Below are 18561 nucleotides of genomic sequence, written 5' to 3'. Positions count from 1 at the left end.
ATGCCTCATTTTCAGTATTAAGCTGTCAGGAAAATCCTGTTGATTTTTTAAATGTCAACATTCATCCCTCCTTCATATGCTTATTAAGAACCTAATAAGCAGACATTGTTCTAACTCTGAGAAGACATACTTTATACTCTTAAGGTCTTTATAATCAAAAGAAAGAAAGATATAAATGGTTACAGAAAAAACATGGTAAGTGTTAAAGAGAGAATGCTTTCAGAACATGTGAGATGAATTGCAAGCCAGGTTATGGAGGAGAAGGAAGTTCATGGGATTTCTGGAGTAGGTATGTATCAGGACTGAGTTTTGAAGGATGAGGAAGAATTAGGCAACAAGAGGGGAGGAGGAGCATGGATCAGACAGTGGCTACTGGAGGAAAGGGAGAAGCATATGTGAAGGCTTCAAGAGGAGAGGTGGTGTGGCTAGCCAGGAATTTCCCCAAAGCCTTTACACCCATGGTTCCCCCCACTGTGAGTGGAGGTCCACCAGACCTCCGCATCTGGAGGCTGGATCTTCTCATCACTCAGGTTCTCCCTACTCAGAGCTCTTCACTGACACCTCCACCTAAAGGAGGATCCCATCGGAGCCCTGATCCTCTCTGTACCATTTACCCAAAATGTTAATATTTTCTTTATGCCACTTTGTATATATTCTTTTATTATTAGTGGTCCTCATCCTATTGGAGGCATTCTAGTAAGTGAAGTGACTTCTTAATTGTCACAGATATAATACATTAAAAATAATTAAATGGTCAAATTCAAGTAAATGGTAGCATTTTTTATTGAAAGGAATAAATTTAAAATGATACACTTGATTTATTACCACTCGTAAATGTTTCTTAACTTTATGGAACTGTCCATTGCAGAGTTCCTCTAAATAAGCTTTCTTAGTACCTTTGATTGGATTTATATGCAACTTTTTGGAATTTCCTTATTAAGTCTACTGCTAGGTATATCCATAGACAAAAGATATAGCAAAATACTATGATGATTATAGTTGTGGCTATATGTAACTTAAAGGTGTAACAATAGTCTGTCTGTGATTATTTCTAGGATTTTGAGTCTTTGTGGCTAATTCTAAATACCAATGGCAATGGCAAGGCTGATTATGGAGAATTCAAACGTGCCATAATTGGTGAAATGAATGAATATAGGAAATCATTTGTTCGAAAGGTAACTTCGTAAAGTAACCTTTCAAATAGTTACTTTTAATAGATTGTTAGGTTCATTCTTAAATCTTTAATGAATTACCTTTGAAAAAGTTTTAAATCCCTTTCCCTACAGTGTATTGTGGGTTTAGTAAAGCACAAAAACACACATATATGTACAAATCTACCCACTATACAGCAAAACAACCTATGTTTAAGGAAAATACTGTAAAAAGAAAATAAAATCTGAAATTAAATTTCAGTTTACAAATTGTTAATTCCATAAATTGCTGGCTCCATATAAGCTATATGTCTGTATCAATTATTAAATATTTCCCCAAGCCTCAGTTTCTTATCTCACAGAACTAGTCTAAGATAATACATGTAAAATTATGAGCATCATAGCTGTCCAAGTGTCCAAGCTCAATGCGTATTATCTTGGGATGATGACTAAAAGATGTTTCTCTACTTTTAAAATATGCTTGCTAAATGTTAAAATGAAGATTAAAATGACCATGTTAAACAATAATTTAAAAAAAGAGCCCTGAGTTTTGTAGGAGAGAACATATTACTTTGGTTTTGGTAGCCATTTTAAAGCATACTTTTGAAAATGAACTTTTTCTTTTGTATGAGTACTCTTGACTGGAAAATCCCATGGACAGAGGAGCCTGGTAGGCTGCAGTCCATGGGGTCACGAAGAGTTGGACACAACTGAGCGACTTCACTCTTGCTTTTCACTTTCATGCATTGGAGAAGGAAATGGCAAGCCACTCCAGTGTTCTTGCCTGGAGAATCCCAGGGACAGCAGAGCCTGGTGAGCTGCCGTCTATGGGGTCGCACATAGTCGGACACGACTGAAGCGACTTAGCAGCAGCAGCAGCAACATGTACCTAATATGAAGTGTATATATATCTCATACTGAAACAAAGATATTGTGTATAGAGTAGTATGAACAACTACTTTGGGCACAAATGGAAAATATAAAAATCTATATCTTTACTGGTCAAAAGGCAAGATAAAAACCTTCTGTTAAATTCACCACATGATACTTATAAATTTGCATTCATTTTTACCTTACATGTCCTGGTGATGGTGTGAGTGTCAACAACAGAAACTAAGGGGCTGTCTCCTTCATCAGTCTTGGTCCTGGGAGTCAGTCAGTCCAGCCGCTCAGGCGTGTCAGACTCTTTGTGACCCCGTGGACCGCAGCATGCCAGGCCTCCCTGTCCATCACCAACTCCCAGAGTCTACCCAAACTCATGTCCATTGTGTCAGTGATGCCATCAAACCATCTCATCCTCTGTCGTCCTCTTCTCCTCCTGCCCTCAATCTTTCCAAGCATCAGGGTCTTTTTCAATGAATTAGCTCTTCACATCCGGTGGCCAAAATATTGGAGTTTCAGCATCAATCCTTCCAATGAACACCCAGAACTGATTTCCTTTAGGATGGACTGGTTGGATCTCCTTGCAGTCCAAGGGACTCTCAAGAGTCTTCTCCAACACCACAGTTCAAAAGCATCAATTCTTCAGCACTCAGCTGTCTTTATAGTCTAACTCTTGCATCCATACATGACTACTGGAAAAACCATAGCCTTGACTAGACGGACCTTTGTTGACAAAGTAATGTCTCTACTTTTTAATATGCTGTCTAGGTTGGTCATAACTTTTCTTCCAAGGAGCAAGCGTCTTTTAATTTCATGGCTGCAGTAACATGTGCAGTGATTTTCAGTTCAGTTCAGTCGCTCAGTCATGTCTGACTCTTTACGGCCTCATGAATCACAGCACACCAGGACTCCCTGTCCATCACCAACTCCTGGAGTCCCCCCAAACCCATGTCTATCGAGTCGGTGATTCCATCCAGCCATCTCATCCTCTGTCGTCCCCTTCTCCTCCTGCCCGCAATCCTACCCAGCATTAGGGTCTTTTCCAGTGAGTCAACTCTTCGCATGAGGTGGCCAAAGTATTGGAGTTTCAGCTTCAACATCAGTCCTTCCAATGAGCACCCAGGATTGATCTCCTTTAGGATGGACTGGTTGGATCTCCTTGCAGTCCAAGGGACTCTCAAGAGTCTTTTCCAACACCACAGTTCAAAAGCATCAATTCTGCGGTGCTCAGCTTTCTTCACCGTTCAACTCTCACATCCATACATAACCACTGGAAAAACCATAGCCTTGACTAGACGGACGTTTGTTGGTAGAGTAATGTCTCTGCTTTTCAATATGCTATCTAGGTTGGTCATAACCTTCCTTCCAAGGAGTAAGCGTCTTTTAATTTCACGGCTGCAATCACCATCAGCAGTGATTTTGGAGCCCCAAAAATAAAGTCTGACATTGTTTGCACTGTTTCCCCATCTATATCCCATGAGGTGATGGGACCAGATGCCATGATCTTAGTTTTCTGAATGTTGAGCTTTAAGCCAACTTTTTCACTCTCCTCTTTCACTTTCATCAAGAGGCTTTTTAGTTCTTCTTTGCTTTCTGCCATAAGGGTGGTGTCATCTACATATCTGAGGTTATTGATATTTCTCCCAGAAATCTTGATTCCAGCTTGTGTTTCTTACAGCCCAGTGTTTCTCATGATGTACTCTGCATAGAAGTTAAATAAGCAGGGTGACAATATATAGCCTTGATGTACTCCTTTTCTTATTTCGAACCAGTCTGTTGTTCCATGACCAGTTCTAACTGTTGCTTCCTGATCTGCATACAGGTTTCTCAAGAGACAGGTCAGATGGTCTGCTATGCCCATCTCTTTCAGAATTTTCCACAGTTTATTGTGATCCAACAGTCAAAGGCTTTGGCATAGTCAATAAAGCAGAAATACATGTTCTTCTGGAACTCTCTTGCTTTTTCAATGATCCAGCGGATGTTGGCAATTTGATCTCTGGTTCCTCTTCCTTTTCTAAAACCAGCTTTAACAACTGGAAGTTCACAGTTCACGTATTGTTGAAGCCTGGCTTGGAGAATTTTGGCATTACTTTACTAGCATGTGAGATGAGTGCAATTGTGTGGTAGTTTGAGCATTCTTTGGCATTGCCTTTCTTTGTGATTGGAATGAAAACTGATCTTTTCCAGTCCTGTGGCCACTGCTGAGTTTTCCAGATTTGCTGGCTTAGTGAGTGCAGCACTTTCACAGCATCATCTTTCACGATTTGAAATAGCTCAACTGGAATTCCATCACCTCCACTAGCTTTGTTCGTAGTGATGCTTTCTAAGGCCCACTTGACTTCACATTCCGGGATGTCTGGCTCTAGGTGAGTGATCACACCATCGTGATTATCTGGGCCGTGAAGATCTTTTTTGTACAGTTCTTCTGTGTATTCTTGCCACCTCTTCTGCCCCTCAAAATAAAGTCTCTCACTGTTTCCATTGTTTCCCCATATATTTGCCATGAAGTGAATGGACCAGATTCCATGACCTTAGTTTTCTGAATGTTGAGCTTTAACCCAACTTTTTGACTCTCCTCTTTCACTTTCTTCAAGAGGCTCTTTATTTCTTCCTCACTGTCTGCCATAAGAATGGTGTCATCTGCATATCTGAGGTTATTGATATTTCTCCTGGCAATCTTGATTCTAGCTTATGCTTCATTCAGCCTGGCATTTCTCATGATGTACTCTGCATATAAGTTAAATAAGTAGGGTGACAATATACAGCCTTGACGTACTCCTTTCCCAATTTGGAACCAGTCTGTTCTTCCATATCTGTTTCTAACTGTTGCTTCCTGACCTGCATACAGATTTCTCAGGAGGCAGGTAAGGTGGTCTGCTATTTCTGTCTCTTTCAGAATTTTCCACAGTTTGTTGTGATCCACACAGTCAAAGTCTTTAGCGTGTCAATAAAGCAAAAGTAGATGGTTTTCTAGAACTCTCTTGCTTTGTCAATGATCCAGCAGATGGTGGCAATTTGATTACTGGTTTCTCTGCCTTTTCTAAATCCAGGGAATAGACAAAAGTAAACTTAGTTTTCTAGGGGTACCATAACAAATACCATACACTGGATGACTTTATATAGCAGAAAGATATTGTCTCACAATTCTGGGGACTAGAAGTCCAACATCAAGGTGTCAGCAGGTTTGGTTTCTTCTGAGGCTGCTTTCCTGAGCTTGTGATTAATTGGCTGTCCTCTCACTGTGTGGTCTCAGGGTCAGTCCCTCGGTCTGTGTTGTCTGTGTCTTAATCTCCTCTTCTTATGAAGTAATACTGGATTAGGGTCCACTCTAATCATTTCATTTTAGCTTAGTCACCTATTTAAAGACTCTATCTTCTACAGTCACTCTCTGAAGTACTTGAATTTAGGGCTTCAACAAATGAATGTTGGGGAGGATGCAATTCAGCCTATAAGAGGTACCATATATATGTGACATTATTGTAAATAAACAAACTTCATTCTAGTTTTGATTCATCTGCAAATGTGGGATGTTGCTTTGGGTCTGTTGTATGTTTCTATGGGTCCACTCCTTTTCTCAGTAAAATATGTTTTATGATCCACAGAATTGCATTGAATTAAAGGAGCAGTGAAGCAACTAGCATTTCAAAAGGTAGTGTTAAGTTTCAGGAAATAGAGTAACAAAATCCATTTAAAAATCATTTCATTTTCTCATTGATTTTAGATACAGAATATTTCAGGTTTACTTTTTGAATCAAAATAGTCCCAGCCATTTATCAACTTCATGTGACTCCTAGCGTGCGGGCATGCTTAAGTCGCTAGTCATGTCTGACTCTGCATCTCCATGGACTGTAGCCTGCCAGGCTCCTCTGTCCATGAGATTCTCCAGGCAAGAATACTGGAATGGGTTGCCATGCCCTTCTTTAGGAGATATTCTGGACCCAGGGATCAAACCCTCATCTCCTGCATTGCAGGCAGATTCTTTACTGTGAGGTTTTTACCCAACTCCTCAGTGTTAAAAAGAAGAAAGCCAGGGTAACAGAGGTTAAGTTACTTTCTCAAGGTCAGGGTGCTAGAAAGTGGTAGAACTAATACTTAAGTGCAGGTCACCTAATATCTTGCTTCCATATCTTTCTCCCTGTATTCATGATGCTTCCTTCATATTCCAGTTTAGTACTTTAAACTGCTTTATTTAGAGCTCAAAAATAGCCTACTGCAGAATGGAAAATTAGGTTCTAATGATTTCATAGGAAAAAATAACATTTTTCTCTTTATTTAGGCCTTTATGAAACTGGACTTTAACAAAACAGGCAGTGTGTCTATTATAGACATCAGAAAATGTTATTGTGCAAAGAAGCATCCTCAAGTAATTTCAGGTAACAATTACAAGTGAAGATGCATTAGATATATGTAAAAAACAGACTTTTGGACTCCTTGGGAGAAGACGAGGGTGGGAAGATTTGAGAGAATAGCATTGAAACATGTATATTACCATATGTGAAATAGATCGCTAGTCTAAGTTTGATGCATGAAACAGGGCACTCAAAACTGGTGCACTGGGACAACCCAGAGAGATGGGATGGGGAGGGAGGTGGGAGGAGGGTTCAGGATGGGGGACACATGTACACCTGTGGCTGATTCATGTCAATGTATGGCAAAAACCACCACAATATTTTAATGTAATTAGCCTCCAATTAAAATAAATACATTTAAAAAAAAGAAAAAAATGCATTAGATTTCAAAAATGTGAGTTAATAATAGTGTATCTATAAATTATATTAATTTATAGCATGGACTTGAGGCCATTAAGAGAGGAAATACTTATTTTTTAAGTCAGAAATTTGAGAGCTTCTTCATTTAAAAATTCATAGGTCTATTATTTGTACTTATTTTTTTCCCTTATGTTTATAATTGAGGCTAACTATTTCCTGTTGAGATATTGACAGACTTGAGTTAGAGCACAATAGATTGAGAGAACAGACAACTACATGAGCAAGTCCTCTGAGTTTTATTGTCTGCTTATGGTTGAAGATTTAAGGCAGAATAAGGGAATAAACATACACATGTCTGTCAAAATTTGAAAATACAAAAATTGCTTAAAGAAAAATGTATTTAAGCTGAAATCACTCCTTCCCTTTAACCAGCCATAATACAATCAGAGATACTTATTTAAATAGCTTGTTGTTCTAAGTTAAAAAATATACAAGCAACTCCTGCAGCTCAATTCCAGAAAAATAAATGACCAAATCAAAAAATGGGCCAAAGAACTAAACAGGCATTTCTCCAAAGAAGACATACAGATGGCTAACAAGCACAAGAAAAGATGTTCAACATCACTCATTATCAGAGAAATCCAAATCAAAACCACAATGAGGTACCATCTCATGCCAGTCAGAATGGCTGCTATCCAAAAGTCTACAAACAATAAATGCTGGAGAGGGTGTGGAGAAAATGGAACCTTCTTACATTGTTGGTGGGAATGCAAACTAGTACAGCCACTATGGAGAACAGTGTGGAGATTCCTTAAAAAACTGGAAACAGAACTGTCATATTACCCAGCAATCCCACTGCTGGGCATACACACTGAGGAAACCAGAATTGAAAGAGTCATGTGTGCCCCAGTGTTCACTGCAGCACTGTTTACAATAGCCAGGACATGGAAGCAACCTAGATGTCCATCAGCAGACGAATGGATAAGGAAGCTGTGGTACATATACACAATGGAATATTACTCGACCATTAAAACTAATACATTTGAATCAGTTCTAATGAGGTGGATATAACTGGAGCCTATTATACAGAGTGCAGTAAGCCAGAAAGAAAAACACCAATACATTATATTAATGCATATACATGGAGTTTAGAAAGATGGTAACGATAACCCTATATGAGAGACAGCAAAAGAGACACAGATGTATATAACAGTCTTTTGGACTTTGTGGGAAAAGGCGAGGGTGGGATGATTTGAGAGAATAGCATTGAAACATGTATATTACCATATATGAAATAGATCACCAGTCCAGGTCTGATGCATGAGACAGGGTGCTCAGGGCTGGTGCACTGAGATGACCCTGGGGGATGGGAGGGGGAGGGAGGTGGGAGGGGGTTCAGGATGTGGAACACATGTACACCCATGGCTGATTCATGTCAATGTATGGCAAAAACCACTACAATATTGTAAAGTAATTAGCCTACAATTAAAATAAATAAATAAATAAATAAAAATCAAATGAATCTTAAAAAAGGATGACTTAGATGTTTTATGTTCTCACTTTAAATAGAAAAGTAAAGAATTACAATTTTTTTACATATGTGATTCTCAATAGCATTTTCCTATAGTTTAAAATTAAACATGTTCAATATTATCCACCGGTAGAAATAGCCTACTTAATGTCAGAGATTAAACTAGAATGATTTAATCAACTGAAAGTTCTTCCAGCAAAGATTTTCATAGGCCTCTGAATCCTGAATCCTAGTAATATTTTCTAGTTGCAGTTATGAGTAACTGCTTCATAAAGTAACTAATGCCTTTCACACTTTGCATTACTGTGTTAACAGCCTATATATCATTGAAATTGTTTTCTTCTTTCCTCACTTCTAATGGGAATGAAACTTAGTTCTCTAAAAGATTAACAAATACAAAAATATCTACAGTAGTAAGTGTTATTTTGCCCATACATATATAGGATACACCCTATCAGACTTTTTTAAAAGATGCCTCAAATGAATGGTTAAGTCCCCATCATTAAATTCTAGTTCACGCAAGTAAATTTTTAAATAAATTGAAGGGTGGTGTGACATAAGATTTCAAATTGCTGAAAAGAGTTCATCAGGTGACTTAAGTATTTCTTTATCGTCAGCCATCATAGTGGACTTTTAAGGAATTGTTTCATAGTCAGTACTATTTTACAGGACACTCCACAGAGGAAGAGATCAAATCGTCTTTTCTAGAGACATTGAAAGATGCCTGCAGCAAGTCTGATGAGGTGTCATATGGCGAATTTGAAGATTACTATGAAGGCCTAAGTATAGGGATAGTAGATGATGAAGATTTTGTTAGTATCTTATGTACTCCATGGGGGATTTAGTTGTTTTTATTTTTTTAATGAAATGTTGTTAGCACTAAGCATGGAGAGATGAATGTAAAGTATCAAACACCAGAATGTATATTTCTATGATTCTCTTTATTCTGTTTGTTTGTTTGTTGTGCTCTTAAAAAAGTTGTGCCTGGAAAGAGGAGCATTCAGAAAGATAGATGTAAGGGTATATGTATAGTCACACACATGTATGCCTGTACTCACCTGTTTATAAGTTTATAATGATCTGTCTTTTTGATTTATTACTTATCTTGAATATATTTTAGAGGTCATTTTTATTAGCCTTCATAGCAAAGTAGCATCTGTATCAAACAATAGGAGAGCAGCTATGTGAAACCAAGTTTCTTGTCCATTGATTTTTTTGCTACCTGTTCCTCAAAATTGACAATTGACACCATTCTCAACTTGATGAACTGGACTTGGGCCCAAAGCCTATGAGACTGAAATAGTTCAGCTTGCTTCAAACATCTGAAAATGTTAAATAAATTAAATGATATGCAAAAGAAATTTTCCATGCAGTGTGATTATAGATATTTTCTGTAACATGAGTATTTAGAATGATGGAGGTTTACCTCAAAAATGCTTATTTAAGCACTGACTTGTCTTATGATTTCTTGTCTCCCAAATCATGCACTATTGTTTGTTCAATAGAGCACAATGTAATTATTCTAGTGACTAGTTCTATTTGTTCTTTTATTCTGTTTTTAACTGTGCAGTTTTTAATCTATGCAATTCTTATTATCTGCATACAATTATTTAGAAACAATAGAAAGTGGGAAGAGAAATATTTTCTTAGAATATCAAATAAAGATTTCAAAAAGTATATTATCACTTATATGGACTAAAGGATAATTTAATAATCCTTAACCAAATTGTAAAAAGTTTATTTGTGTCCTAAAATGAATGTATGCTATTCTAAATAGTACCTCTTTTTGGTATACTAAACAACTGAAACATTTTTTTTCTAAATAAATATTTAAAAGTTAGATGCAATCATTCTTTCTAAATTCTTCTATGTTTCTCACTTCTTGGACATACATAGAGAAGAACTTTATAGAGTTGTTTTCAAGTTTATAATTTAAAATTTTATATATTAAGATAACAGATTAGAAAAAAACAGTGTCGAGTAAAATAAGAAGTGGTTCAAAATGAAAATACATACTTTATAAAAAATAAATTTTGGCATATAACTACATTAATCTATAACCTTGGCAACATTATCAGAAGTGTGATGTGTGTGAACCCCATAAATTTAAAGTAGTACTTTTTCAAGATTCGGGGAGGTACTAAAACTTTCTATTGAATAATCAGAAACAAAGTATGCATAAGTATTTCAGTGCTATTTTCACTAGCTAAATTCTTTATTCCTTGGAATTTTTTTCAATTAGGTTATTTCAATTAAAACAATATGCTGGAGATGTTTTGACAGAAATAAGTCTGTAACACTATCTCTGAGTCACATGCTTTATCTTGGAAAAATTTCTCCAATTGTAGTCATTTAAAACTCTATAAATTAGGATTCTTCTAGGGTTTAACATATTAATAGGACAGTCTATTCTTAAATACCCCTCCAACCTCTTAATATAAATATTCATGTGATTCTCTGAATATTTGTGATTCTCTATATTTAAGGAATGTGACTTTTTACTAGTTAATTTCTTATTATTTTACACTGTTATTTTCATATAAGTTTATAAAATACATATTCAATATGTTATTTGGCATATTTTGTCAAATTATAATTGGTGGCACAATAAATCATTCTACTTTTGTCCCATTGTCTACATTCTTCTTTGGCTTTGGTATAGTAAAATCTACTATTTAGTATTCAATTTCATAGAAGAGTATTTAATAGAAATGACATTTTCAAACATCCATAGCATAATAACTGACTTCTGACATTATATTTAAAAATATAGGCTTCATATTCTAAAAAATCTCCTGATAAACTTTAAAATATTGTTATATATTGTAATGATTTTACATGAAGTAAAATGTATTTCACTGTTTTCAAGATCTTTAAAAGGTTAGTTACTTATTTATGGTATAGAATTGCTTTTCTAGTTAACTGTACTGTTTATTGAATTCTATATCTTGGTTTCACTGTTTCTGTTCTTACACTTAAAGTTCTTACACTTAAAGAATTTTCAGGGAAAATTTACATTTTATTAGAATAAAGATATTATTTAGGAATGTTTAGCTATATTTAATTAGGAAAGAATATACATTTGTATGATAGAGCAACTGGAGTATAGATAAAAGTATATGCTCCTATTTTAAATATAGTATATGAATATATAAGAACCAGTGATTCTGCACAGGGAGAGTCACTTAGAATAATTCATAATGTTGATATAGCTGTAAAACACATCTTAGTTTATTAATTACTTCTGATTTCTAAATCTAAGTTGTCCATTACTTCAGGAGAGAATTGTGTAAAGTAAGCTATGCTAACTACAGATTATTTAACATGTATTTATGAGAATATAGTGCTTGCAAAATAAAATATATACTGTGATAAGTTATAATCACTACTAGGTTGACCAGCAAGAATAAACATCGACAGTGAAAGTGCTTAAAGAAGTACAAGGACCTGAGCCTGTAAAACCAGAAGCCATGCAAGAGAAGGAGAATCCAGTGGATTGTGTTAGTAACTGGTAAGCCAGAAAGCTCTCATCATTGCCTCCCACTTTGATGTTTCTATAACTCCTAAGGACAACTTATTTATTGGATGTCTTCATCCACCCATATTAAATCGCTTCAGTTGTGTCCAAGTCTTTGCATCCCTCTGTACTGCAGCCTGCCAGGCTCCTCTGTCCATGGAATTCTCCAGGCAAGAATACTTAAGTGGGTTGCCGTGCCCTCCTCCAGGGAATCTTCCTGACCGAGGGACTGAACCCACATCTCTTACGTCTCCTGCATTGGCAAGCGGGTTCTTTAACACTGGTGCCATGTGGGAAGCCCTGGATGTTGTCCTAAAGTCAAAAATAAATGCTTCATATTGGAGTTACTGTTCATTTTATCATTTCTTCATTCAGTCATTTACACCTATTGTGTAACACCATCCATACAATTGCCCAAGGCAGAGATACTCCAAGTTTTTCTCACACTTTATATCCACTCAATCTCAACTCCTTTGGTTTCCTGCTTTTGAATCTGTCCCTTTCACTATTCTCAGTTGTTTATGCCTTTGCTCAAACTTTTACCACATACCCCCTCATCAACTGTCCCTTCCCAATCCTACTTCAATCCATCCTACGCATTACTATTGGAATGATCTTTCTAAAATATACATGATTAAAATCCTCCCCTGTATTCCATATCTTTCAGGAAAGTCCAAACTCCTTACCTTAACATGTAAACCTCACCGACCTTGTCCCCCTGAGCTCCTCTCTTTCCATTCTGCTCACTCTCCATGATCCTCCAGCCATTCTCAACTATGTACAGTTTTAAAATGGGCTGTGAGATTTCAAACTTCTCTTCCTTCAGAACTGCTCTGCTATAAAACTTTTGTCCAAAATTATTTCTTCCACTCAGTGCATCTAGATTAGCTCATGGTTGTGTTCTGATGCTACGTCAAGAACCGTCTCTTGCAGAAGCTACACTCAGACAAACTTCTGAGTCTGATGTGGTTGCTCTTCCTTGGGATCCCATTGGCACCTGAGTGTGCCTGTAATCTGGCATTTATCACTTTATACCATCGCGAGTACTTTGCTTGTGTTTCTCCCACTAGTTAGTAAGATCCTTGAGGATAAAAACCAGATCTTAATTAGCATTATGACCCTGGTGTCTGGCACAGTGTCTGACCTGTGGTAGGTGTTAAACCAAAATCTCTTGACAGGATACATGTGAGATTCAGTAAGCAGCAACTGCTAATGGGGAACAGACGGGAAATGATGGAAACCTCGAGAAACTTTATTTTCTTGGGCTCCAAATTCACTGCAGATGGTGACTACAGTCAAGAAATTAAAAGATGCTTGCCACTTGGAAGAAAAGCTATGACCAACCTAGACAGCATATTAGAAAGCACAGACATTACTTTGTCAACAAAGGTCCGTTTAATCAAAGCTATGGTTTTTCCAGTAGTCATGTATGGATGTGAGAGCTGGACCATAAAGAAGGCTGAGTGCCAAAGAACTGATGCTTTTCAACTGTGGTGTTGGAGAAGAGTCTTGAGAGTCCCTTTGACTGCAAGGAGATTAAACCAGTCAGTCCTAAAGTAAATCAACCCTGAATATTCATTGGAAGGACTGATGCTGAAGCTGAAGCTCCAATACTTTGGCCACCTGATGCAAAGAGCTGACTCATTGGAAAAGACCCTGATGCTGGGAAAGATTGAAGGCATGAGGGGAAGGGGACGACAGACGATGAGATGTTTGGATGGCATCACCGACTCGATGGACATAAGTTTAAGCAAGCTCGGGGAGTTGGTGGACAGGGAGGCCTGGCGTGCTGCACTCTATGCGGTTGCAAAGAGTTGGACATGACTGAGTGTCTGAACTGAACTAAACTTTTAACGGTTCTTATTTTTGAACAATTTTTGCATTAACATTTTAGCAGAGACCATGTAAATAGTATGAATGTGCAGTTTCCTGAAAAATTCAGTTTTGGGGACAGTAAGTTTCCCTAATAAAGAATGCACAGAGAAGGCCTCACTGCTCAGAAGCTATTATATTCACTAGATAATTAGCCTCCTAAATACAATGGGTTTATTCATGAAAGCACCGTCCTGTGAGAGTTTTAAATGGTCTTGTGTCCATCTGTGGATCAGACGACTTTGGACTGACCAGTTGTTAAAGATCCAGTAACCAGAGCCCTTGCCTCAAGTGTTGCTGCAGCTTCCTCTGGTGAGCCTTTAAGGTGTAGCATTGACTGGAGTGCCAAAAAAGGACAGGCTGCTGGAATTTCACTGAGTTTACAGAAGAGGCTGTGGAATCTATCTGTCTGTATCAGTATCAGTTCAGTCTCTCAGTCATGTCCAACTTTTTGTGAACCCATGGACTGCAGCACGCCAGGCCTCCCTGTCCATCACCAACTACCTGGAGTTTACTCAAACTTATGTTCATTGAGTCAGTGATGCCATTCAACCATCTCACCCCCTGTCGTCCCCTTCCCCTTCTCCTCCTGCCCTCAATCTTTCCTAGCATCAGAGTCTTTACAAATGAGTCAGCTCTTTGCATCAGGAGTTTCAGCTTCAGCATCAGTCCTTCCAATGAACACCCAGGACTGATCGCCTTTAGGATGGACTGGTTGGATCTCTTTGCAGTCCAAGGGACACTCAAGAGTCTTCTTCAACACCACAGTTCAAAAGCATCAATTCTTTGCCACTCAGCTTTCTTTATAGTCCAACTCTCACATCCATACATGACCACTGGAAAAACCATAGCCTTGACTAGATGGACCTTTGTTGGCGAAGTAACGTCTCTGCTTTCTAGGTTGGTCATAACTTTCCTTCCAAGGGGTAAGTGTCTTTTAATTTCATGGCTGCAATCACCATCAGCAGTGATTTTGGAAACCAGAAAAATACAGTCTGCCACTGTTTCCTCATCTATTTGCCATGAAGTGATGGGACCAGATGCCATGATCTTAGTTTTCTGAATGTTGAGCTTAAAGCCAACTTTTTCACTCTCCTCTTTCACTTTCATCAAGAGGCTCTTAAGTTCTTCTTCACTTTCTGCCATAAGGACGGTGTCATCTGCATATCTGAGGTTACTGATATTTCTCCCTGCAATCTTGATTCCAGCTTGTGTTTCATCCAGTCCAGCGTTTCTCATGATGTACTCTGCATATAAGTTAAATAAGCAGGGTGACAATATACAGCCTTGACGTACTCCTTTTCCTATTTTGAACCAGTCTGTTGTTCCATGTTCAGTTCTAACTGTTGCTTCCTGACCTGCATACAGGTTTCTCAAGAGACAGGTCAGGTGTCTGTTATTCCCATCTCTTTCAGAATTTTCCACAGTTTATTGTGATCCAGCAGTCAAAGGCTTTGGCGTAGTCAATAAAGCAGAAATAGATGTTCTTCTGGAACTCTCTTGCTTTTTCAATGATCCAGCGGATGTTGGCAATTTGATCTCTGGTTCCTCTGCCTTTTCTAAAACCAGCTTGGACATCTGGAAGTTCACGGTTCACGTATTGCTGAAGCCTGGCTTGGAGAATTTTGAGCATTACTTTACTAGCATGTGAGATGAGTGCAATTGTGCGGTAGTTTGAGCATTCTTTGGCATTGCCTTTCTTTGGGATCAGAATGAAAATGGACCTTTTCCAGTCCTGTGGCCACTGCTGAGTTTTCCAAATTTGCTGGCATATCGAGTGCAGCAGTTTCACAGCATCATCTTTCAGGATTTGAAATAGCTCAACTGGAATTCCATCACCTCCACTAGCTTTGTTCGTAGTGATGCTTCCTAAGGCCCACTTGACTTCACATTCCAGGATGTCTGGCTCTAGGTGAGTGATCACACCATCGTGCTTATCTGGGTCATGAAGATCTTTTTTGTACAGTTTTTCTGTGTGTTCTTGCCACCTCTTCTTAATATCTTCTGCTTCTGTTAGGTCCATACCATTTCTGTCCTTTATTGAGCCTGTCTTTGCATGAAATGTTCCCTTGGTATCTCTAATTTTCTTGAAAAGACCTCTAGTCTTTCCTGTTCTATTGTTTTCCTCTATTTCTTTGCATTGATCGCTGAAGAAGGTTTTCTTATCTCTTGCTATTCTTTGGAACTCTCCATTCAAATGGGTATATCTTTCATTTTCTCCTTTGCTTTTCGCTTCTCTTCTTTTCATAGCTATTTGCAAGGCCTCCTCAGGCAGCCATTTTGCTTTTTTGCATTTCTTTTTCTTGGGGATAGTCTTGCTCCCTGTCTCCTGTACAATGTCACGAACCTCCATCCATAGTTCATCAGGCACTCTGTCTATCAGATCTATTCCCTTAAATCTATTTTTACTTCCACTGTATAGTCATAAGGGATTTGGTTTAGGTCATTCCTGAATGGTCTAGTGGTTTTTCCCACTTTCTTCAATTTAAGTCTGAATTTGGGGGGAAAAGAAAGCGGGGAAAAATCTATCTGTGCCTCCTTGCTAAGATGTGCTCATTAATAAACATCTGTACATGTGGCAGAATTTACTCTGAAATTTATTTCATTATAACTGGATAGTGAGAAGGAATAGCTAGTTCTCACCAACCTCAAAGATTTGAGGGAGGGAGGGGACATCAGAGTTACTACAAAGAATCTATTACTTGTGTGCAACTAAACTAGCTACTCCTAAATTAGCTGTCAGTTGACCGCTGCAGTTCTTGGTCAGACACTGCAGTAGGCACCACAGACACAATATGGCATGGCACAATGCCAAAAATAGTAGAGTTAAAAATTCCAAAACCTAATTCATGATTAGTATCACAAGCATAAACTAGGCCCAGTAGAGCACGAAAGAGCCGTCTATGTCATTCCAGGGGAATAATGTAAATAATAACACACCATTCTGAAAACACTCGATTATTAAGGTGTTATTGAGATGTCAGTTAAAAAGTTCTACATATCAATAAAAGCTGAAACAGCAAAGGTTTTGGAAATTTGGTCATGGTGATTTTAGGAAAGTATTAGCAGATACACATTGTCAGATTTATCTCTTTAATAACTCATATAAGCTGATTTGTACAGTTTTGGGGTATACAAAATTATTTGGAAGGATTTGAATAAAAAAATTACCTCTCTGTGAAAAATTTTATGCAAGGAGAAAACAATCACGGTCCCTGTTGTGTTTAAGGATTCTTTTTATCAAGTTAGAATGGGATTTCTGAACCATGGCTGAATGCATTTATATATAAGTGAAGATTCCTCACCTTTGTAACTCTCTGTTGAGTTTTTTGAGAGTTTTAGATGATGAGAAAGCCAATGTGAAACAAATGACTGCAATTCACGGAAATCACTTATCAAAGTCGCACAATTATCCAGTAGTTGAAGAGATTCTTGTAGAGCTTTAAGTTGTCAAGGAACAGTAATTTGGGAGAAGTATTTAGATGACCACTAAATTAAGGAAAATTATGTGCTTACAGTAATATTTGAATACAAATGATGTGGAAAGCGCACAGGCTTTAAAGTCACAATACTGCCTTTGAACTTGAGCCCTGGTATAAATCAGCTTTAAAGTCACAATACTGCCTTTGAACTTGAGCCCTGGTATAAATCAGCTACAGGACTTTGGGAAGCAATTTAGTATCACTGAGTCTACTTCTTCATCTGAAGGTTGAATATAGATATACAAATGGATATAATTAAAGATGTACATGTAAATACATTTCTGGATACAGTATTTAGCACAATCTACCAGACAAATGTAACATATAATTCCTTTGTTTTCTTGCTTGAAATAAAGTAATCAAAGTTTTCCTTATTTTTTTCTGATTAATCCCTAATGGCAATCATAAAAACTGTTTTTTCCACCTTTTTTAAAAGAGCTATTCTTTTAAAGAGATGTATATCATAGGTAGAAATAATTTGTATGTCACCATTTACTCCTGCATCTAATAAATTTCTCATTATTATCAATTCTCTTCCTTCATCAGAGCCAATGAATGAAATTAAAAATCTTGTATTAAGGCTATCAATTATTTAGTGATCAGTAATAAAATACCCTGGTGGTTCAAATGGTAAAAAATCTGCCTGCAATGCAAGAGACCCAGGTTCAAGCCCTGGGTTGGGAGGAGCCCCTGGAAAAGGAAATGGCAACCCACTCCAGTATTCTTGCCTGGAGAATACCATGGACAGAGGAGCCTGGAGGGCTATAGTCCATGGGGTTGCAAAGAGTTGAACATGACTGAGTGACTAACACAGAAGACTAATTTTATATCCATAGAGACTTTAGGCAACATTCCTAATATGCTTGATATGTTACATTAAGACAATTGTTTGTCTGTAATTCTATAAGTGAGTTTTCCCAAAGATGGCTGCAATCGTATTTCATCCCATATAGTGTTCTTACATAGTGAATTTGGCTTCACATCAAGAAGTGGGATCCATTTCCCCTCTGCTTGGTTCTGGATAACTTGTTACTTGTTTGTAACAATGGTTTCTGGCTGCATTAATGCTGTGTTACTTCTCAGATTAGGCAAGAAACAGTCACCTAATTTCTGCCATGTTTGTTGATACTTTTAAGCCACAAGGCAAGAAGTCAGACTACAGGAGACTGAAAAATTGCAGAGGCCAAATGCAGATGCTGTAATCAATAGCCAGATCTGCATTCCCAGCCAGCAGTAGGTATCAATTGTCTGCCAGGTGAGTGGGTCATTTTGGGTTGATTTCAGGCCCATCTCACTATAATTATATGATAGACCCCAAATGAGAACAACCCAGCTGAACTCTTAGTGCTTCCATATTCTTTTTTTTTTCTAAATTTCAGATTTTTTGAGGTATAATTGATCCATAACTTTGTGAACA

The 18561-nt window shown here is 37.6% G+C and overlaps 1 protein-coding gene across 14 annotated transcripts in view; it reads left to right on the top strand.

Moving 5' to 3' along the window:
* CAPS2 (calcyphosine 2) overlaps positions 1–9634 on the top strand; it is a 47618-nt gene extending 37984 nt beyond the window's left edge. For all 14 annotated transcript variants that reach the window (XM_081596399.1, XM_081596402.1, XM_081596404.1 and 11 more), the window contains 3 exons: positions 1056–1175; positions 6310–6406; positions 8943–9634. In XM_081596399.1, coding sequence (XP_081452525.1) covers positions 1056–1175; positions 6310–6406; positions 8943–9118 — 393 coding nt within the window. In that variant the 3' untranslated portion in view covers positions 9119–9634. The remainder of the gene's footprint in view (positions 1–1055; positions 1176–6309; positions 6407–8942) is intronic.
* Positions 9635–18561: the final 8927 nt, after the last annotated feature.

This window comes from Giraffa tippelskirchi, chromosome 4 (genome assembly GCF_054371585.1).
Source record: "Giraffa tippelskirchi isolate mGirTip1 chromosome 4, T2T-mGirTip1v1.2.pri, whole genome shotgun sequence".
In the NCBI taxonomy this organism is placed as follows: Eukaryota; Metazoa; Chordata; class Mammalia; order Artiodactyla; family Giraffidae; genus Giraffa; species Giraffa tippelskirchi.
Note: the sequence above shows the minus strand (reverse complement) of the source record. Positions and strands in the feature narration are given on the sequence as shown.